Genomic DNA, 24,131 nt, shown 5'->3' on the forward strand with positions numbered 1-24,131 from the left:
TAACGTCAGTTTCATCTAAGGGGCAGAGGCTTAGGGAATATGTATTCAAATGAACAAATAAAGTGATATACATCGGCGATAGGAAAAATAGTATGAACAGAGGAAGTAATGGGATGGTTATGTTTGAGGGTCAACAACGCAGGTAAGAGGTAAGGCGCGTGTCGCTCTGGACTATGCGTGTTCAACACTGACTAGGCATCAGTGCAGGTTACTTACGTGTAGTACACACTTCGTATTTGCACTCCGAGGCAGAGGTCAACGTGCAACGAAAAAGACCTAACAGAGTTCCAACGAGGGCAGACTGTGGGGGCCCGATTAGCTGGAGCATCAGTTACCAAGCCACCAGCCAACTTACTGAATGTTTCAAGATAAACTGTTTCATCAGTCATGACAGCCTACACAAAACACGGAATGATATCATCGTGTAAACGTAATATTGGAAGCAAATCAAAGTTCAATGACAGAGATCGTCGTACGATAACACGAAAAAATACAAAACTACGGCGGTTAAAGTGACTGCAGCACTCAGTAGCCATCTTCGAGACTCCGCCGGGAATTCCATAAAGCCAATATTCACGGACGAGCTGCTATACTGAAACCATTAGTGACGACGACCAACGCAAAGAAGCGTGAAACATGGTGTCAGAGCATAATTCCTGACGGCTGATCAATGGAAATGACTCACATGGTCAACGTTTTCGTTACTTCCAACAACGGGCCAGAGGAAGCCTACAATCCTGACTGCTTGATTTCAGCGGTTAAGCATGGAGGTGGAAGTGTGGTGGTGTGGGCAGCCATATCATGGTATTCTGCTGGTCCCACCATTACTCTCAATGGCCGTGTTACAGCCAACGGTTATGTGATTTTAGCTGATCAGGTGCACCCCATGTATCAAATGTGTTCCCCAACAATGATTCCATACTTCAGGACGATAATGCACCCACTCGCACAACCAGGACAGTGACAATCGTGGTACGATGAGCATGCAATTGAACTGCAGTGTCGTCGCTCGCCAGCACAGTGTCTGTACTTGAACATTATCGAACCGTTGTGGGCGGTATTGAAGCTCAGATTCCGGAGCAGATCTCCACCTCCATCGTCACTACAGGAGTTATAAAAGGTTCTGATCGAAGAGTGGCATAACATTTTACAGGAGACTATTCAATCAGTATATGCGAGTATTCCAAGAAGAATCGCAGCTGTATTACGGCCAACCCCTTATTTCATTTCATTAATAAACCATTCCCAAGTAAGTACATGTGTTCACGTTATTTTGCCTATATATATATATATATATATATATATATATATATATATATATATATATATATATAATACGATCAGTAGTATACAAAACATATCAGTTCGTTGAAAGTAATCGTATAAGCCAAAAAAATTTCAAACTGAAAGCGCTAGTGCTAACCGAACATCACCTGGTTGCAGTGGTAGGTACTCTCAGGGACGCTGTTTCCATAGAGATATTGTCAAGATATCCGTAGCCAGTGGGCCTCTTACGTAAGTGATTGTCCGTTAGCTGCAGCTGACGTCATGAGATAGAGGGCGTGTTCTACTCCGTTTAACGGGTGACGAACTAGCCACCACCAGCAGTAAGCGACCGTGATTTCAGACAATTGTTCTGAACATCACCGGCAGCAGCCGTATGGGTGAATGCTACTCTTGTTGGTCTTTCTATTTTCGCATAATATATTAGTTTCTCACTTCCCTAATTAATGCGGCACTCTTTATATTTTTATAGATCTGAAAATGGCCAATATAAACGTCGAAACCGGTGATCATGTTTAAATAAATGATTATCAGATTGTCAGACTTTGTTTTATTAACTGATAATTTATAATAGCTCGCTGTTAAAGGGCCAAACCATGTTATCTAAAATTATGCAACATTTCCGTTGTTGACTCTTCAGTTACATTTTAAATGTGTGTGAGCAGTTGCAGAACGCGGCGGATGGTGGCTTTTGTCGTGTTCAAAATGCCGTAGAAGAAGATTGGTCCACGACTTATTTTAACTTTTCCCACTGTCATGTCAAATGTGATACGTCGGCCTTCCAGCATTTGAGCATCCTCTTGTGATTCGTGGTTCTCCACAGGGAATTGGTCTGCCACTTAATTCTTCTTAATTCGCACTCGTTTGACGATTGTGGAAGCGTCTACGCCACCCAGCCACTGTGTTGCCGTACGCTTCAGATACCTCAGCGTAGATTGTTGCAACTCTGTGCCCCCCAAATGCAGCACAAGAATTCCTACTGGACGTGAAACCGTGCTATCAGCTGGCTGCAGGATTTTTTTCTGGATGCTCCACTGGCGTGCTTCGGTACCGTGACGCGAGCATTTCAGTGCGTACTAGGACTGAGTGCAGGCACGTAGTTGAAAATAAAAAAAAATCACCTAACTTTTCCATGGCAATAATTGAATCTTTATGACTTCCTCTTGCAATCATACAGTGTTACTAGACTTTATACTTACTTTGCTTGTTTCCTGCCTGTTTCAGAAGGACATTTACCGGACACTTACTTCTTGAGAGTGAAGTCTATCAACAAATCCAGCGACTATTGTGGTACTATGGACTACGATGAATACCTAAACAGCACGGTAAGAATCTATACCAACCTTCTTTCCGATACAGGCTACGAAACAACCATACGTTTCATGTCAATTTGTTGTTCTCTCTTTCAGTGTACTCAGTACATAGTTGGCTCTGAGCAATGTGGGACTTAACATCTATGGTCATCAGTCCCCTAGAACTTAGAACTACTTAAACCTAACTAACCTAAGGACAGCACACAACACCCAGTCATCACGAGGCAGAGAAAATCCCTGACCCCGCCGGGAATCGAACCCGGGAATCCGGGCGTGGGAAGCAAGAACGCGACCGCACGACCACGAGCTGCGGACAGTACATAGTTCTCAGTATGTGATGAATACATCTATTCAGTGTTACGCTCTCATGTATGCATAAAATAATCGTGAAATACATAATGAGGGTATTTCAACACAGACACTTGTTCAGTTCTGAGCCACTTGTCCCCCTCCCGAGAAATCCTCGAGCCCTTCCCTCCCCCACTTGTGAATTGGTGGGAACAAGGCTCGGTCTGTGCTGAGTTGCTGGAGAAGAAGGACGTAAGGTACAGTCTTTATCTACTTAATTGTTTTGAGTTTAGCCTAACATTTATAAACCATTTGGATGTAACGATACATGAGGCAGACCAAATGGTTAATAAACGTTAGGCTATATTCAGATCCGATGAGGCACCTTTACTGTGTTGAGGCCGGCCGGTGTGGCCTTGCGGTTCTAGGCGCTTCAGTCTGGAACCTCGTGACCGCTACGGTCGCAGGTTCGAATCCTGCCTCGGGCATAGATGTGTGTGATGTCCTCAGGTTAGTTAGGTTTAAGTAGTTCTAAGTTCTAGGGGACTGATAACCACAGGTGTTAAGTCCCATAGTGCTCAGAGCCATTTGAACAATTTTTTTAGTGTGTTGAAACCGGTTATCCAGTAAATAATATTTAAGCGATCTTGGCTTTTGAATTATTTCTACAACAGAGTGATCGCCCAACACACTATGTGTTCACTGTAAAACATTTATATAGCACTCGAAAAGTAATGGAGGTGGGTGGTTTAGCAACGATAGAGAAATTGAGAACGATGCTGCAATGTCGTTGGCTGCCAACATCACGAGATCGATGCGATGGGATGTTTTTTTGACGTTAGTTGTTTTGCTGACGGCAGTGGTTTTGATCTCAAGTAACTGGATCAAACTCGGTGAAATTACGGGAAAACCTGGTAAAATTGCTAAATTAATGGAAGATACGTAATATAGAGAAAAAATTCGACAAAAATGATATTATAAAGCTCCGACGTCAGCAGTTTGCTCTTCCGTCAGGGAGAACAGTATTATAGACCAATTCATGGTTTCACTCAGTTAAATGTTACGAAATTACAAGGAGGGAGGAATGTGAATTGTAGGTTGCTGTCAGATGCAAAAATGATTCTTTACTTTCTGTATTGATATTTACGTGCTGAAATGGATGTAATACCCACATGCATGGCAATTTATTTATATGAGTTCACAGACACTAATTTTGAGTGCTCAGGCTATGAGAGGCTGCTGGAAGCAGACAACAGCATTGGGTTGGTCAGCGCCAATGTACTGAATAGCGACCACCTGCAGCGGGCTCAACTACCACCAGTCACTGCACTGGCCTGGTCACAAGGTCAACCCCTTTGGCGAGTGCTGTGCCTTCCCACTGTGAGACGTAGCCAAGGGCCATAACGTTCTGTCGACGAGTAATCAAGAATTTCGCTATTGTTCCAGTGGTCAGCATTTCCTAGAAATACGTTTGAGTTCTGCAGAGCTGAAACGGTATATCATACTCAGCAGAGTATCGCCAGCACATGGAGCTCTTTGTGTACCATCAGCGAGAGGATGGAATGGGCCTGAGAAAGCGGAACCACTTCCTAAGGGATGATCCAGCTGCAGACGGGAAACAGTACATCATGCCCAACCCAAAACCAACCAAAGCAGAGCACCTGCATTGGATCGAGTTCTTTGCCTACCATTAGCGAAGGAACAGAACAGGCCTGGAAAACCAGTATCCCTCTGCCTACATGGTACATGGTTGGTGAGGGGGAGCGGAGGGCGGGGGGGTGGGAGGGAGAGGGAGGTAGGAGGGGTTGTAGGAGAGAAGGTAAGACCGGTTTTAAGCTGCTTAGTCTATCCACACATCGAGGTGAAGGCATATGCAGTGTTAAAGTGGAAGGTTTTGTTTTCAATAGTTGTGTGACGTTATTACAGCTTTTCGTCTTCCTGTATAACCAAGAGCAGGATGAATTAGAGTGTAGTCTTTTTTTATAAATAGTTGCTCGCTTAGAAGAGGACTATGTTTCTATCGTCCTAGGCAATACTGGTACCAATTACAAGAAAAACACATCTATCCTACATGGAATGTTCGCTCAACATTGATTATCATGTTGTTGTTTGATCCTTCCAGAACATGTTATTGGTGAAGTCTTCTACTGACACTATGTTGAGTGGAATTTGATAGCTGAATGTATGTTTAAGGACTGTTGAAGGGTCTTAAGTATATATTTTGTGCTATATTCAATGCAAGGTTCAGTGTTCTTGGTTCAATGTTCATTGTAGCAAGCATAAGTTCATACCATGTGTGTGAGTTTACTCTTACGTAGCTACATATTTCATTGATATTAGAACTATATCCGCTATTTGCACTGTTGTCACAGTATTCGTTTTGAAAGTGTAAGAAAACAAAGTCAGGTGATGTGTGTCGTTACAGTATTTGTTGTAGCAAGCATAAGAATCACATCTGGATAACACACGATGGTAATACTTCGTGCAACAAATGAGTCTCCGTGTTTATTCAGTCACATTTCTTTAATCGAATGAGCTGACATTACACCATTTGAGCTGCTGAGACTGGCAACACTTTAGAATAATAAGTGGGTCCGTTGAATGACAAAAAGGGGGAGGGGGGAGGGCGTTTCGTGAGCGAGCTTTCTTCGACGAATTTTTTAATTTCTGATATTCTAGACGGAAAACCTTCCCCGCCTGGAATGCCATAAGTTAATTTAAAAAGTCATCAGGGAGAAGCAGCAGAATTAATTTTAAGGTTTTATATCCCTAATCAAAATAGAATAAATTTTTAGTTGAAAATATTGGGCATTTTTAGCGCACTAGAATTTAAAAAAAAATTCACACTCAGAAAGTGAAAACATTACCTAACGAAAACCTTCCACTTGCTGATGACCCTCGTCCTAACCAAGCTTCTGTCCTCTGACATTCCATACATCAGAATGCCACGGAGTCCATCTCCAAGTTAACAGAGCACTCCTTTAATCTGGACTAAAAGACGCCACTCTTTCTTTAGGACAGGTCTCAAAACCGCCCAGGAGTGGCAATGAGTCATACAAAAGTGAGGATAAAGAGTGTTATGTCAAACAACAGGCTCTCCCCAAGCATAACATATTTCAGAATCCATCAAATAATGGCCACATCCTTCAGTTAACATTTCTACATCGAGGTTTGACAGAGTAAAGAAGAATCGAATCTGTATATGTAATTGATAGTTGAGTGATAAAGTTGGTTCAGATTAAGTAATTTTTGTCAGTCTATTTTGAGTACAAATAAATGATTTTCTTCAGAATACAATATTTATGTGAAGAGATGAAATGTAAATGACATGTAAACGTCAATGACAACATTCAAATTAGCATTAGATACATTTGATACAGAAGAATTAAAAAAAGGTTACTCTGCGCATTTATTCAATACATAAGAAAGTGGAAATTACATACGACCAATTGCTGATTTCGAATATTACTGTGTTGATTCTATGAAACTTAAAGATATAGAACTGTTTCTTAAGTGATATAGTCAAAAAGATAAAGAAAATTGTATTTCAATATGAAGAGAAAAAGTAATGAATATTGTAATTCTTGTATAGATATATTGGAAAGAGATTGTTTAGAATTAAGAAAACAATTTATAGAGGTAGCCAATACTGATCCATTCTGTTACTTAACAATTGCTGGAGTCTGTATGGCTATATAAGATCCGAATGTATGCCTAAAGGAAAAACTGACATACTGCACAAAGAAGAAAAAGAAAATTATAATAAATAATCTATAACTTGGTTTAATAGTTTAAAAAATAATAATATTCAACATGCTCTCATTGGAGGAGAAGTAACTAGAGCTGGAGCAAAAGGAGATGATTTTGTTAAAGACACCAATATTATTTATCAGCATGATGGTTGTTTTTCACATGACTGTAAAAATGTTTTAGTACTGAAACGATTAACAATAAAAATTGAGAATCAGAGGATGATTTATATCAGACAACATTAATGAGAAAAACAGAAATACGAAATTCAGGATATAATTTAGTAGATGCAGGAATGTAATTGGATTGACTCAGCAATGTATAAAAAATTAAAGAAATTGAAGGATTTACCTGATATTGTTGAACCACTGAATTCAAGAGAAGTTTTTATGGTACTCATACACAATAAAATTAAGAGCTGAATTAGATGGTATTAATTCAACAATAAAATATGTTGATGTACATAGTCTATATCCAACTGTACAATATTATGATAATTCTCCTGTAGGTCTTTCAACAAAAATATATAAACCAGAATATTATAATAGTGAATGGCATAATTTTATAAAATGTAAAATATTGGCACAAAAAGGCTTGTATTTTCCAGTTTTACCTACCCAAATAAAAATGGATAAAAAAGAAAAGTCGTTTCATTTATGTGTAAAATGTGCAGAGGAGAAAAAAACTGTAATTTCAGTGGTGAAGCAAGATGTTTTATTGAACCTTGGACAACTGATGAAATAATAAAGCTATAAAAAAAGATATAAAATTTTAGATATCTATGAACTGTGAAATTTTGAACATAAAAGCAATGAGTTGTTACAAATTATGTGAACGACTTCATGAAAATTAAATTAGGAATGAGCCTTCATGATTTTGAAAATGGTGATATGTGTATAAAATATTTGAAAGAAAAAAGTAGTTATTGATTTAAATCTTGTTAAAAAAAAGTAAAGCCAGGAAAACTAGCTCTTGCAAAAGTATACCTGAATTCTTTATGGGGAAAATTTGGACAATGTCAAAATGAGAGTAGAACAGAGTATGTTACAGATTTACAAAGATTTTATGAAATACTATCAGATGATAGACTAGATAATATAGATATGAATTTTATTTCCAACAATATGGTCCACAAGAAGTACAATTTCAAGGATTATCAGTTGGAAAATAATAGATCTACAACATCATTTACTGCAGCGAATGCAAGGCTTAAATAGTATGATATGCTAGATAAGCTAGAACAAGTACTTATATATTTTGATACTGACAGTATAGTCTATATTGATAATGGTGAAAATACTGTGGAAACAGGTTGTATGTTAGGTGAATGAACTGATGAATTACGAGATAGTAAATAGATTACAAATTGGGGCTTTGACATGGCCTAAAAGTTATTACGATAAAAATGATAAAAATACACAGATGAAAATAAAAGACTTCGCTTTAAACTATAAGAATATTCAAAAGCTGATTGGTAAATCAATGATAAGATTAATTAAGAATGAAGTGAAAGAAAAGATGTTTGAATATTTTCAGATAACAAGAGATGTTAATACTAAAAATATAACTGACAGGGCTGCTAAGAAAGAATTCTCCTTTCAGCATGATAAAAGTTTTGTTCGAGAAAATTATGATACAATACTGTATGGTTTTCAAAATTATTAATAAATTTTTGTTTTATATAAATGAATCCTATTTGAAGTAGCTCAGTGACATTAGCAGTACTAATCTGTTTAAAAAAGATTAGTGAGCTACAGGCAAATGTTTTCTATAGAGTTACCATCTGTGAATATTTGCATACTAGACATGGAGATACAATATGCTTGAAAATGAGTAATAAATTTAAAATTATTTTGCCATATATATATATATATATACTTCAAATAGGATTCATTTATATAAAACAAAAATTTATTAATAATTTTGAAAACCATACAGTATTGTATCATAATTTTCTCGAACAAAACTCTTATCATGCTGAAAGGAGAATTCTTTCTTAGCAGCCCTGTCAGTTATATTTTTAGTATTAACATCTCTTGTTATCTGAAAATATTCAAACATCTTTTCTTTCACTTCATTCTTAATTAATCTTATCATAGATTTACCAATCAGCTTTTGAATATTCTTATAGTTTAAAGTGAAGTCTTTTATTTTCATATGGCAAAATAATTTTAAATCCCTATTTTTAGGCATACACATTTACTACACGAGGAGCAAATGATCTGTGTAAAATTCCTCCACTGTCAATTCCCCTGCCATGTGTACAGCAAGAGTCTCATCCTTCCACTGTATACAAGAACACTCTCATTCACACCACACAAAGCTGTTATTCGGTACAGTTGAGTTTCTGAAGTTTCTACCAGACAGCCTTCAGACAATTTACCTGAAGAATTAGAATGAACATGGATGATTACTGGTTATAACTATATGTAGCAGTGGAGGCTAGCAAGTGCAGATACTGCTCTCCACCTATCATGAGCAGTGTTGGTGGGTTGGCATAATTTCAGATAAATAGTACAAAGATCTATGTGTGTCGTCTATACGGGATGTATTATTTCAATGTTGACTGATTATACTTACGTAAGGACCATTTCAGACAGTGTCGGCAAATTCAGAATGTTTGAAAGCATGCCACTCTTTACCATTTAGATATTCATCCATGACGAATAGTCAAGTGCTTCGCTGTTGTTCCTGGGTGCCAGTCTTTTTGAAAAATACGTTTAACAGAATGCAGGAAGTGTACTGTCCTAGACTCTTTTGTCCATATGTGACATTTCTGCAGACTGAAAACAGTATATCACTCCCAACAGATGGATCTCTAGAACAGTACTGGATAACCGGTATCCCTACCTATGGGAAAAATAGGAGGGAGGAGGGCAGGTAGGTGTGGAGGAAAGACTGGTTTAAAGCTGGTTAGTCTGTATCTGCAAAATGAGGTGAACACACGTGCAGTTGCCGCCACTCGCTGCTAGTGAAATCTTTTGGGGTGGGTTTTTGTGGTAGTTGAGTAATTACAATAATTTTCCTCATTTCCCAATGTGTGTGTTGCATTATGATGCATTGTTTATGAGTGGAGTTTTTTCTCCACAACAGTTCCGATGACATAATTAGAGCATTTGTGGTGGTGTGTGTTCAATGAGAGCTTGCTGCCCTATCCCTTCTTACCATGTATGTATGTGTGTGTGTATGTATGTACAATTTCCTTAGCACCTATTTCACTTATAGATTGGTAGGCGGCTACTCTTCCTACACTTCAGTGATTCAGTTTTCTGTTCTATTCCGTTTTACCATGTATCTGTGTACAAATCCTGAGCAGCTATACACTTAGTAAGTAGGAGGCAAATCTTCTGGCAACGGCTGTAAGACAGTTATCCGCCAATTTCGAATGGTATTGCAGACTAGAGCACACAGCAAGGTGAACGTTTACACACAAACGATCAGAAGGGGGGAGCAAAACCTGTTTCAGGATTCCTCAGTTGAGCCCCACACTCCAAGGCGAACACCACTGGTTCATTCAGTCTGTGTTAGTGGAATAGGGCAATGTTGTCTCCTGCACTGTGAATTCCCATTTCAAAAAACACGAACCTCTCCAGCACAGGCTGTAGTCTCTGTTAGTTGCGAAATGCGTCCTCAGTCCATCCTGGTACATCATCATTATTTGCAGAAAAGTATTCCTTTGTGCTCCCATTATCATCTCCTCCCATTCACTGTGTAGGAGACTATGGGCGCAGTACTCAACTGTATGCTCACAGGTAATACAAAAATATGGGTCTGAGCGCTACGGGACTTAACTGCTAAGGTCATCAGTCCCCTAGAACTTAGAAGTACTTAAACCTAACTAACCTAAGGACATCACACACATCCATGTCCAAGGCAGGATTCGAACCTGCAACAGGTAATGTTGTTGTTGTTGTGGTGTTCAGTCCTGAGACTGGCTTGATGCAGGTCTTCATGCTACTCTATCCTGTGCAAGCTTCTTCATCTCCCAGTACCTACTGCAACCTACATCCTTCTGAATCTGCTTAGTGTATTCATCTCTTGGTCTCCCTCCACGATTTTTACCCTACACGCTGCTCTCCAATACCAAACTGGTGATCCCTCGATGTCTCAGAACATGTCCTACCAACCGATCCCTTCTTCTAGTCAGGTTGTGCCACAAGGTCCTCTTCTCCCCAATTCTATTCAATACATCCTCATTAGTTATATGACCTACCCATCTACTCTTCAGCATTCTTCTGTAGCACCACATTTCGAAAGCTTCTATTCTCTTCTTGTCTAAACTATTTATCGTCCACGTTTCACTTCCATACATGGATACACTCCATACAAATACTTTCAGAAACGACTTCCTGACATTTAAATCTATACTCGATGTTAACAAAATTATCTTCTTCAGAAACGCTTTCCTTGCCATTGCCGGTTTACATTTTATATCCTCTCTACTTCGACCATCATCAGTTATTTTGCTCCCCAAATAGCAGAACTCCTTTACTACTTTAAGTGTCTCATTACCTAATCTAATTCCCTCAGCATCACCCGACTTAATTCGACTACATTCCATTATCCTCGTTTTGCTTTTGTTGATGTTCATGTTATACTCTCCTTTCAAGACACTGTCCATTCCGTTCAACTGCTCTTCCAAGTCCTTTGCTGTCTCTGACAGAATTTCAATGTCATTAGCGAACCCCAAAGTTTTTATTTCTTCTCCATGGATTTTAATACCTACTCTGAACTTTTCTTTTGTTTCCTTTATTGCTTGCTCAATATACAGATTGAATAACATTGGGGACAGGCTACTACCCTGTCTCACTCCCTTTCCAACCACTGCTTCCCTTTCATACCCCTCGACTCTTATAACTGCCATCTGCTTTCTGTACAAATTGTAAATAGCCTTTCGCTCTCTGTATTTTACCACTGCCACCTTCAGAATTTGAAAGAGAGTATTCCAATTAACATTGTCAAAAGCTTTCTCTAAGTCTACAAATGCTAGAAACGTAGGTTTGCCTTTCCTTAATCTTTCTACTATGATAAGTCGTAGGGTCAGTATTGCCTCACGTGTTCCAACATTTCTACAGAATCCAAACTGATCTTCCCCGTGGTCGACTTCTATCAGTTTTTCCATTCGTCTCTAAAGAATTAGCGTTAGTATTTTGCAGCTGTGACTTTGATAGTTCGGTAATTTTCACATCTGTCAACACCTGCTTTCTTTGGTATTGGAATTATTATATTCTTGTTGAAGTCTGAGGGTATTTCACCTGTCTCATCAGGTAATACCATTATTAAACACCTACATCTCGTCAATTGAACGTATTTCCCTCCGAAAGTCAGTATCTTCCACTCTAGCTTTTTCCCACCAGTTCAAGAGTGGTTGCGGTGGTGGTAGAAAGTGAGTGTGGGTCCGACTATAGGACAGTCTTGCATGCCCTCTGGTGGCAGTATTGTGAACTAGAGCAGTCGGTCTTCAGACTTTGAGGGGAACATGCACATGCGCAATCGGAAAAAGTTGGGGCAGGGGTGGTGAAAAGTGGGGGTGGGGACCGCGACGTTTGTGGAGGACAAACCAGCAGCAGGCTATCACCACTAAGAACAAATTTCCGGTCAAAACTCAAAATAAAGATAGAAAAAAGACTGTACCTTTCATTCTTCCTCTCCAGTAGCTCAGCAGTTCACAAGTGCGGGAGGAAGTGAGGGAGTGGAGGAGGAAATGGGGGAGGGGAGGGCTGGGGGATTTCCTAGGAGAGGGACAACTGGCTCAGAACTGCACGAGTGGCCCTTTTCCCAGAGGGTTGGATGAGGAGGAGGGGTAGGGGCATGGGTGCTTGGAGGGGAGGGGGGGGAGAATCACACAGCAAGTTAAAGGGCCCCTGGGGCGAGGAGAACGACAGGTTGAGAACATAAGTCAATCAGCTTGTATATCAGTTTTGTATCAAAAGTGGCATAGAACCTACCTTGCTCCACTCTTATTAATGGACCATGTGAGTTCGTTGATGTGGCTGCAACCAAGCAGAATGTGAAACACGTATCGGGATTCTATAATATGCTACTGTGATTGATGTCACTATTAACGCAAAATTCAGCTATCGATGGGAGTACAAAATGGCATACTTTTGAGCCACGATCAATAGAATATTAAGAGTGCCTTGCTAGAAAGTGAAACCAGCGAGGAAGTATCTAATATAAGTCACAATTAATAATATCTATAGGGTGGCAATTATTGAACTTCATGAAATAAAATTGTCATAACTTCTAAACAGTTAGCGTTAGGACATCCAATCTGCACGGTTGGCTGCGGGGTATGACGGGAATTAATGAGCGCAGTATGGTTTGCTTTAGCGACGAAACCCATTTTCATGTGGATGGGTTTGTCAATAAGTAAAATTGGCCGATTTGGGGGAATGAGAATCCGCATTTCGCGATCGAGAAGTCTCTTCACTCTCAACGAGTGACTGTGTGGTGTGCAATGTCCAGTCATGGAATAATCGGAGCGATATTCCTTGATGGCACGGTGAGTACCGAAAGGTATGTGAAGGTTTTGGAAGATAATTTCATCCCCATTATCCAAAGCTACCCTGATTTCGACAAGATGTGATTCATGCAAGATGGAGCTCGACCCCATCGGAGCAGCAGAGTGTTTGATGTCCTGGAGGAGCACATTAGCGATTGCATTCTCACTCTCGGGTACCCAGAGGCCACCGGCATGAGCCTCTATTGGCCGCCATATTCTCCGGATCTGAGCACATGCGACTCCTTTTTGTGGGGCTATATTAAGGACGAGGTGCACAGCAATAACCCCAGACCTATCACTGAGATGAAAACCGCCATTCAGGAGGTCATCGACAGCATCGATGTTCCGAGACTCCAGCGGGTCATGCAGAATTTCGCTATTTGTCTGCGTCGTATCATCGCCAATGATGGCAGACCTATTGAACATTTCATAACCTAAATCTGAATAGCTGTAGTGACGTTCCTCTGTTGACTAAGATGTGTGCACGCCGTCATAGTTTGTAATTAATTTACGTTTTTTCATATAGTTCAACAATTGTGTCCCTATATTACGCCAACGTAGTTGAAAGACCATACAAGAAGATGAAAAGAAGCAGTTACACGGATAATTCTGTGAACTCAGCGAATACTGTCGCCTGTAATGATATCAATGGGGAGCTGCTAGGTACGCTGCAATGACACAACGGAAGAGTGTCTGATAAAAGAGCACAGTGGCTGTTTAACATTTCTCAGCTCGGAAGTGTACAAGTGCGAAGGCTGCGATAAAGATTTCGTTGGTTGAATGGGCAGGACCTTTTTCGGTGATGTAAAGAACATGCTTTTAAAGAGAATATTAAAACAGCATGTAGCCGTCACTGGTCACATTATGAATGGCATCAAAGCCGATTTAAAAGATCTGCACGGAAATGCAAAACGAGCTTTACTTAACTTATTAGAATAAATCATAATCTAAGCTCACTGTATGATATCCTCAAATGACCAATACGGGTTGAGACACAGCACATATTTCAAAATCTTGGTGGATCTGCTGTGACAGTGCAGTACAGGATGTTACATAGTCGCAATATAGCCCATCCTAATTGTCTTCATCTTTGTTATGGGAATTGAATTTCACGTCAGTCAGTCCTCGAGACCTCAATATGAGTTACCAGACTACATGCACCGCCCTGGGTGTCGATGATTTACCTGTAACTCATCCGTGTGCTGACGCCACCTGGGTTACCTCGCCTACTTCAACATAAAAATCCTCCGTATTTTAATATCAACTTCCTACTATATATTTTATTACACTTTTACTCAAGTTATCTGACTTTTTACATTTTATGCTTTCATTGTCTCACATTCGACGTAATGGCTAGAATTATTTGTCATTACATTACGCTCACCAATTGTTATGCGATATATCGTTTTACACATAGTACGTTTACGATCCAGCTCTAAAAATAGCCTATTTTAAACTATATTTATACTTTTGTATTTTATCTTGAATTATAACCAGGTATGTGGAATCTTCAAGTAAATCCACAATAAAGGCTTTTGTCGAACCATTCGACGTTTCCATAGTCCACAATTCTGTCTGTCTCTACAACCAACCGATGCCTCTTACTAAGACAGTATAATATTTACGACTAACAGTCAACATAAAATTGACATGGAATGCACACATCCTTACCATCCAACACAAAGCAGGAAGCTGCTGGAACGCATAACAGGCCGCACCTGGGGTCTACGTATTTTTACCATTATCCTCCTCTAAAGTCTACTAGTTCATTGAAATCCTGGAAAGACATGCAGTCTGCCTCGCTTTCTCCATCGACCCCACTTCGTAAGTCCCCTCCTATACCAACTCTGCTGCACCCTAGCCATCTCCGCTTCCTAGAGCATCTTTGGGTGCAACGAATTAATCACAAAGCCCAGTGCCAACACCAAATATCCCGCCCACTAAATCGCCAAGCTAGGAACCTGCTGCGCCATTACATGCCTGTTCTACCTTTCGTGAACCTACATCTACATCTACATCTCATCCATACTCCGCAAGCCACCTGACAGTGTGTGGCGGAGGGTACCATGAGTACCTCTATCGGTTCTCCCTTCTATTCCAGTCTCGTATTGTTCGTGGAAAGAAGGATTGTCGGTATGCCTCTGTGTGGGCCCTAATCTCTCTGATTTTATCCCCATGGTCTCTTCGCGGCATATACGTAGGAGGGAGCAATATACTGCTTGACTCCTCGGTGAAGGTATGTTCTCGAAACTTCAACAAAAGCCCGTACCGAGCTACTGAGCGTCTCTCCTGTAGAGTCTTCCACTGGAGTTTATCTATCATCTCCTTAATGCTTTCGCGATTACTAAATGATCCTGTAACGAAGCGCACTGCTCTCTGTTGGATCTTCTCTGTCTCTCCTGTCAACCCTATCTGGTACGGATACTGCTGAGCAGTATTCAAGCAGTGGGCGAACAAGCGTACTGTAACCTACTTCCTTTGTTTTCGGATTGCATTCCTTAGGATTCTTCTGATGAATCTCTGTCTGGCATCTGCTTTACCGACGATCAACTTTATATGATCATTCCATTTTAAATCAATCCTAATGCGTACTCCCAGACAATTTATGGAATTAACTGCTTCCAGTTGCTGACCTGCTATATTGTAGCTAAATGTTAAGAGATCTTTCTTTCTATGTATTCTCAGCACATTACACTTGTCTACATTGAGATTCAATTGCCATTTCCTGCACCATGCGTCAAATTCGCTGCAGATCCTCCTGCATTTCAGCACAATTTTCCATTGTTGCAACCTCTCGATACACCACAGCATCATCTGCAAAAAGCCTCAGTGAACTTCCGATGTCATCCACCAGGTCATTTATGTATATTGTGAATAGCAACAGTCCTACGACACTCCCCTGCGGCACACCTGAAATCACTCTTACTTCGGAAGACTTCTCTCCATTGAGAATGACATGCTGCGTTCTGTTATCTAGGAACTCTTCAATCCAATCACACAATTGGTCTGATAGTCCATATGCTCTTACTTTGTTCATTAAACGACTGTGGGGAACTGTATTGAACACCTTGCGGAAGTCAAGAAACACGACATCTACTTGGGAACCCGTGTCTATGGCCCTCTGGACGAATAGCGCGAGCTGGGTTTCATACGATCGTCTTTTTCGAAACCCATGCTGATTCCTATAGAGTAGATTTCTAGTCTCCAGAAAAGTCATTATACTCGAATGTAATACGTGTTCCAAATTCTACAATTGATCGACGTTAGAGATATAGGTCTATAGTTCTGCACATCTGTTCGACGTCCCTTCTTGAAAACGGGGATGACCTGTGCCCTTTTCTAATCCTTTGGAACGCTACGCTCTTCTAGAGACCTACGGTACACCTCTGCAAGAATGGGGGCAAGTTCCTTCGCGTACTCTGTGGAAAATCGAACTGGTATCCCATCAGGTCCAGCGGCCTTTCCTCTTTTGAGCGATTTTAATTGTTTCTCTATCCCTCTGTCGTCTATTTTGATGTCTACCATTTTGTCATCTGTGCGACAGTCTAGACAAGACACTACAGTGCAGTCTTCCTCTGTGAAACAGCTTTGGAAAAAGACATAGTATTTAGGCCTTTAGTCTGTCATCCTCTGTTTCAGTACCATTTTTGTCACAGAGTGTCTGGACATGCCTTATCCATACTACACCTCCGAAATTCAACCAATTCGCACTTCCTAAAGAGGGAAACCGTCTCTCGCCAGAATCCTCCTTTTGTGTTTGGCAGGAGAGCCAACACCGTGTTACTAGAGGAAGCCGAAAGGCACGCGTTTTAGCTCACGCAGGCTGGCGTGAGGTCTGGAACAGGACAAGGAAATCAGAATTTAGAAAAAACGGACGTAGCTGGTGGAATACTTAACTTTAAACCATTAATGGTGAACGTCGCTCTTGACGGTACATGATTCAGTATCAATAGTAACTGGTAATGGCGCCTTGCTAGGTCGTAGCAAATGACGTAGCTGAAGGCTATGCTAACTATCGTCTCGGCAAATGAGAGCGTATTTTGTCAGTGAACCTTCGCTAGCAAAGTCGGTTGAACAACTGAGGCGAGTGGTAGGAAGTCTCTCTAGACCTGCCGTGTGGCGGCGCTCGGTCTGCAATCACTGATAGTGGCGACACGCGGGTCCGAAGTATACTAACGGAACGCGGCCGATTTAAAGGCTACCACCTAGGAAGTGTGGTGTCTGGCGGTGACACCACACCTCCATCTCACGCCATCCTTCTGTTTTCTTTCCCCTTCCATTTCCTCACCGATTTTTAATCACTCCTAAGTTTCAACAAGGAGAGGACGTTTAGTTGGGCTGAAAGAAGAAGCCGCTGCGAGTAATCGGCGAATCGCTCGATGTTTGAATAGGATCGATGCCACTATTCGATGAACGTTGCAGGAATGGTTGAACCATGGCCGAATAGAGTGTCAAGAAGGAAGTGGTCGACCTAGAGAGGCGACACAACTTGAGTACCGATAAGAGGCCTGTATAATCATTATGATCGGTTCAACGTGTAACTGGTGCTCCAATAAACACAACATCTATTAACAGGCGGCTCACAGAAACTGAGATAAGCTCACGGCACCCCTTTCACCGTCCGCCATTGACATCTGTACACGAAAAAACTCGTCTGCAGTGGTGTCGGGCTCATTCTGCCAATAATCTCATTGACTGGAGTCATCAGCGGTCAATCCCACTTTAAACTGAGCCTCAGAGACCAGCGAAGACGTGTCTGGAGACGCCCCTGACAGCGGTGGGATACCAAATTGATTGTCGCCACGAGTGGTGACCTAAGGTACCACTTAATTTTGTGTCAGAAGCCGTTTGGGTGTCATCCACTCTTACACCACAGCAGTACGATGGCGATATTATACATCCACTTTCATTGCCTTTCATGACAAGCCATCCTGCGCTTACATTTCAGCAAGATAATTCCCACGAGCCGACAGCGAGTGTTTCTACTGCTTATCTTCGTGATTTGCAAAGGGCTAGCAAGGTTGCCCGTTCCGTTCACAATTGAGAATATTTGGAGCATTATGGGCCACGCCCAACAGCCAGTTCGGGATTTTGACGATCTAATGCCCCAATCGAACAGAATTCGACACAATGTACTTCAAGAGGACATCCAGCGTTCGCTCTACATCTACATGGATACTCTGCAAATCAGATTTAAGTGCCTCGCAGATGGTTCATCGAGCCACCTTCACAATTCTCTTTTATTCCAATCTCGTGTAGCGCGCGGAAAGAATGAATACCTGTATCTTTCCGTACGAGCTCTGATTTCCCTTATTTTATCGTGCTGATCGTTCCTTCCTATGTAGGTCGGCGTCAAAAAAATATATTCGCATTCGGAGGAGGAAGTTGGTGATTGGAATTTCGTGAGAAGATTCCGTCGCAACGAAAAACTCTTTTGTTTTAATGATGTTCAGCCCATATCCTGTATCATTTCTGTGACACTCTGTCCCATATTGCTCGATAATACAAAACGTGCTGCCTTTCTTTGGACTTGTTCGATCTACTCCGTCATTCCTATCTGGTAAGGATCCCACACCGCGCAGCAGTATTCTAAAAGAGGACGGACAAGCTTAGGTAGCCAGTCTCCTTAGTAGGTCTTACATTTTCTAAGTGTCCTGCCAATAAAACGCAGTCTTTGGTTACCCTTCCCCACAACATTTTCTACGCGTTCCTTCCAATTTAAGTTGTTCGTAATTGTAATACCTAGGTATTTAGTTGAATTTTAGATTAAGCTGATTTATCGTGAAACCGAAGTTTAACGAGTTGATGACCTCACACTTTTCACTATTTATGGTCAACTGCCACTTTTCGCACCATTCCGATATTTTTTATAAATCGTTTTTCAGTTTGTTTTGATCTTCTGAAGTCTTTATTAGTCGATAAACGACAATGTCATCTGCAAACAACCGAAGACGGCTGCTCAGATTGTCTCCCAAATCGTTTATATCGTAGATAAGGAACAGCAAAGGGCCTATAACACTACCTTTGGCAAAGCCAGAAATTACTTCTGTCGTACTCGATGACTTTCCGTCAATTAGTACGAACTGTGGCCTCTCTGACAGGAAATCACAAATCCAGTCACATAACTGAGACGATATTCCATAAGCACGCAATTTCCCTACGAGCCGCTTGTATGGTACAGTGTCAAAAGCCTTCCGGAAATCCAGAAATACGGAATCGATCTGAAAACCCTTGTCAATACCACTCAAGACTTCATAATAGCACTCAACACTTCAATCAGTGTCAAGCCGAATAACTGCTTGTATAATAGCCAGAGGTGGACCTCATTAGTAGCTTTCTTAATTTGTGGAGCTATTTCTCTTGAATAAATCATCCAGTTTTCCTGAAATTGTAATCATTAACTCGTCTCTACATGAACATCAAATCTACAGATTTCTGTCCCATTCAGATAATTGCTTTAATTGATGAAAGGAGGAAATACAGAAATGCAGTAAATGAAACAAGCAAAAAGGAATACAAACTTTTCAAAAATGAGATCGACAGAAAGTGCAAAATGGCTAAGTAGGGATGGCTAGAGGACAAATGTAAGGATGTAGAGACGTATATCATTAGGAGGAAAATTAAAGAGACCTTTAGAGAAAAGAGAACCACTTGCATGAATATCAAGAGCTCAGATGGGAACCCAGTTCTAAGCAAAGAAGGGAAAGCAGAAAGGTGGAAGGAGTATATAGAGGGTCTATACAGGGGCGATGTTCTTCAGGACAATATTATGGAAATGGAAGAGGATTTAGATGAAGATGAAATGGGAGATACGATACTGCGTGAAGAGTACGACAGAGCACTGAAAGACCTAAGTCGAAACAAAGCCCCGGGAGTAGACAACATTCCATTAGAACTACTGATAGCTTGGAAGAGCCAGTCCTGACAGAACTCTACCATCTGGTGAGCAAGATGTATGAGACAGGCGAAATTCCCTCAGACTTCAAGAAGAATATAATAATTCCAATCCCAAAGAAAGCAGGTGTTGACAGATGTGAAAATTACTGAACTATCAGTTTAATAAGTCACAGCTGCAAAATACTAACGCGAATTCCTTACAGACGAATGGAAAAACTCGTAGAAGCCGACCTTGGGGAAGATCAGTTTGGATTCCGTAGAAATGTTGGAACACGTGAGGCAATACTGACCCTATGACTTATCTTAGAAGAAAGATTATGGAAAGGCTAACCTCCATTTCTAGCATTTGTAGACTTGGAGAATGTTCTCTGTTTCAAATTCTGAAGGTGGCAGGGGTAAAATACAGGGAGCGAAAGGCTATTTACAATTTGTACAGAAAGCAGATGGCAGTTATAAGAGTCGAGGGACATGAAAGGGAAGCTGTGGTTGGGAAGGGAGTGAGACAGGGTTATAGCCTCTCCCCAATGCTATTCAATCTGTATATTGAGCAAGCAGCAAAGGAAACAAAAGAAAAGAAAAGTTCGGAGTAGGTATTAAAATCGATGGAGAAGAAATAAAAACTTTGGGGTTCGTTAATGACATTGTAATTCTGTCAGAGACAGCAAAGGACTTGGAAGAGCAGTTGAACGGAAAGGACAGTGTCTTGAAAGGAGGGTATAACATGAACATCAACAAAAGCAAAACGTGGATAATGGAATGTAGTCGAATTAAGTCGGATGATGCCGAGGGAATTAGATTAGGAAATGAGACACTTAAAGTAGTAAACGAGTTTTGCTATTTGGGGAGCAAAATAACTGATGATGGTCGAAGTTGAGAGGATACAAAATGTAGACGGGCAATGGCTAGGAAAGCGTTTCTGAAGAATAGAAATTTGTTAACATCCAGTATTGATTTAAGTGTCAGGAAGTCGTTTCTGAAAGTATTTGTATGGAGTGTAGCCATGTATGGAAGTTAAACATGGACGATAAATAGTTTAGAGAAGAAGAGAATAGAAGCTTTCGAAATGTTGTGCTACGGTCGGATGCTGAAGATTAGATGGGTAGATCACATAATTAATGAGCAGGTATTGAATAGAATTGGGGAGAAGAGGAGTTTGTGGCACAACTTGACCGGAAGAAGGGATCGGTTGGTAGGACATGTTCTGAGGCATCAAGGGATCACCAATTTAGCACTGGAGGGCAGGGTGAAGGGTAAAAATCGTAGAGGGAGACCAAGAGATGAATACACTAAACAGATTCAGAAGGATGTAGGCTGCAGTAGATACTGGGAGATGAAGCTTACACAGGATAGAGTAGCATGGAGAGCTGTCACAAGCCAGTCTCGGTACTGAAGACCACAACAACAGTGTGTCATTTGGTATTTTGTCTTAGCATATACTCTGACTGAGGAACGACCTTTGTTGAGCTGAAACAGCGACGAAGGAAGAAGACGAGTGAGGACGTGTTTTGCGTTGCAGGAGACGTGGTCGCTGGTGCCGCCCGTGGTGTCAGAGGTGGAGCACGACCCGCACGTGCTGCACGAGTGTGCGTACAACGTGCGTGTGGAGTCCGGCCCGTACGGCGGGCGTGGTGCGGCGGAGCTCAACTACACCGTGCCTGGTGAGTCTGCCGCCATCTGTCACGCGCCACCTGGCCGTTTGTCTCCAGTAAGCCGTAACTTTCGACACCACCTGCCGGCTTTGTCCAGAGACGTCAGAACAGGCTACGTAATGGAACAAATGATCTCCAAATTATGACCGGCGCCATCATCATCTGTTCACATAAAACCACAATATAAACATCAAATACGGAATCTTATCAGCTAGTAACAATAAATATTGAGGCTTAAGCGTCAGCCGCGGGAAATAGGACGTATTAGACGGGCACAAACTGAAATCTAAAATAACTATAAAACAACGGAAGTGCAAAGTGTTTCAAAAAGAATGACCTGATTTCAAAACTCCCTATTTATTGATCAAAACATACTACAAACATTGGATCAATGGCAAAATACAAAATCTTGATGTTTTAGCTACGCTATTGCAAATGTTCTACATGTCCACCAGCAGCAGCACGAACAACACCTAGGCGATAGCTAATTCGTCATAAACTTTGAAACGTCCCCTCAGAAAAATTATGAATGACAGTGCTGAAAAAACTCTTACGTTATTTGATACAGAAGCAGCTGTCTAAAACTCAACGTACTCAGAAAGATCTCTCTTTACTTATTCTGATCATCACTAAACTGACACACAATAATTTAACGCAACGCAATCTGACTTTCAATAATACCTATTAAAGAATAGCTATGACTGATAATAACCTATACCTTTCATGAATCACTTATCGCACAAAAACCTTCGTTACTCGAACCACTGCAATACCACGAGCGCCAATACTAAATAAAAGATTCTACCTACTGAAGGCACTAACTACTGATAGGCATAGTTCGCAAATAAAATATTATGATAGAGAATAAACAATGTATTTACCTTCATAATGTTCAAAAGTCATCATATATCTATCAATCAATTCATGACAGCCATCTTTACAAATTTCCTTTTTTTGGCGGACATACGTCCAGAGTGTCCGCTATCTCTCGCATCTCTCTCCCCACATCCACCACTGCTGGCGGCTCACCTCCAACAGCCCAACGCTACGCGCTGTTCACATCCAACTGCTTAATACTACACAAGCGAATATTCCAACAATGAGTCCAATAAGCCACAGACTGCACACAACACAGTCAGCGATTTTCATACAAAGCACTACATGGCGTTACCAACATAAAAACCTAAACAGCCTACTTATAGCATTACATTATGTACGTGCATTTACAGAAGTTATAGAAGCTGTTGTTCTCTTCTCCACTTCTTGCATGTGCCAGGTAAAGGCGAAATGAACACGCTTTCCTTCACATGTCCCTGCAGGAAAAAATCGCATTTGGTCGTATCTGGCGGTCTTGGACCCCAAGAACGCGGGGTAGTGTCTCTGGGGTCTGTAGCACCCTATCCAGCATTGAGGAAGTGTGTCACTGAGAAACTGACGTACAGTGTTGTACCGGTGTGGTGAAGCTGCAGGCTGCTCGAAAATAAAGTCTTCGGAGTCCTCCTGAAGTTGTGGAAACAGCCAGTTCTGCAGCATTTGAAGATAGTTCATTCAAGTCACTGTGTTTTCCTAAAAAAGTAAGGATCTGCAGACTTTTTCATGAGAAATGGCACAAGAAACGATTACTTTAGGTAAGTTTCTTTCGTTCTGAATAATGTCTTGACGGTAATGGAGCCGCCGTATACTTTACCACTAGCTTGAATGTTTCTTAACAGTGGTAAAAATGTATTGTTTTCCATGACCTCTAGCAGAGCACAGCTGAAGTCAATTCGTTTCCTTTTATCACAGCCCTAAGAGCTTGCATTAATTATACCCTGTATGGTTTACAGACCAAACGACGCCTTAACACTCGTCACACAGTCGTATGAGGCACTGCTATTTCTTTGTTTGCTCGGCGAGTAGACTTACGTGGATTCTGCGTAAACATTTGCCGAATTCCTTCCACCACGTCATCAGAAGGGTGAGGTCGACATGGACACCTTTGCACAAGTATCCTGTCTCTTTCAACTGGCGTCAAATGTTTTTGGGTGCAGGCAGATGCATTGTGTAAAGTTAATAACGAATTTAGCTATCGTCTATATGTTGTGTGTGCTGCTGCTGGTGGGCACAAAGAGCGTTTTTAATAGCATAGCTACGACTTTACGATTTTGTTAGCATTCTGTAGTGCATCCCATTTTTCTAGCATGTTATCTTCAATAAATCTGGAGTTTAGAAATGAGATTATGTTTTTGTAACACCCTTTACTATAATTGGCAAAACGAAACAACCAAGGAAATATCATACAAGGTTTCAGAGACGCAGAAAAGCACAAAATTATCTTGGACCTACTACAACTGGAATCCTAGTGAAAAACCGTATACCAGTACGCAAGAAACCGATACCAGTATAGGCAATAAAAGAGCGTGGCAGTTAACGAAACGTGGTGTCGGAAATATTATCTGACCTGTG

General features: G+C 41.1%; 1 protein-coding gene across 4 annotated transcripts in view; it reads left to right on the forward strand.

Annotated features, from left to right (window-relative positions):
- Nucleotides 1-24,131, forward strand: part of LOC126175883 (uncharacterized) — a 930,852-nt gene that overhangs the window by 694,985 nt on the left and 211,736 nt on the right. For all 4 annotated transcript variants that reach the window (XM_049922923.1, XM_049922926.1, XM_049922924.1 and 1 more), the window contains exons 4-5: nt 2,509-2,609; nt 21,554-21,695. In XM_049922923.1, the coding sequence (XP_049778880.1) occupies nt 2,509-2,609; nt 21,554-21,695 (243 nt within the window). The remainder of the gene's footprint in view (nt 1-2,508; nt 2,610-21,553; nt 21,696-24,131) is intronic.

Source organism: Schistocerca cancellata, chromosome 3, assembly GCF_023864275.1.
Source record: "Schistocerca cancellata isolate TAMUIC-IGC-003103 chromosome 3, iqSchCanc2.1, whole genome shotgun sequence".
Classification (NCBI taxonomy): domain Eukaryota; kingdom Metazoa; phylum Arthropoda; class Insecta; order Orthoptera; family Acrididae; genus Schistocerca; species Schistocerca cancellata.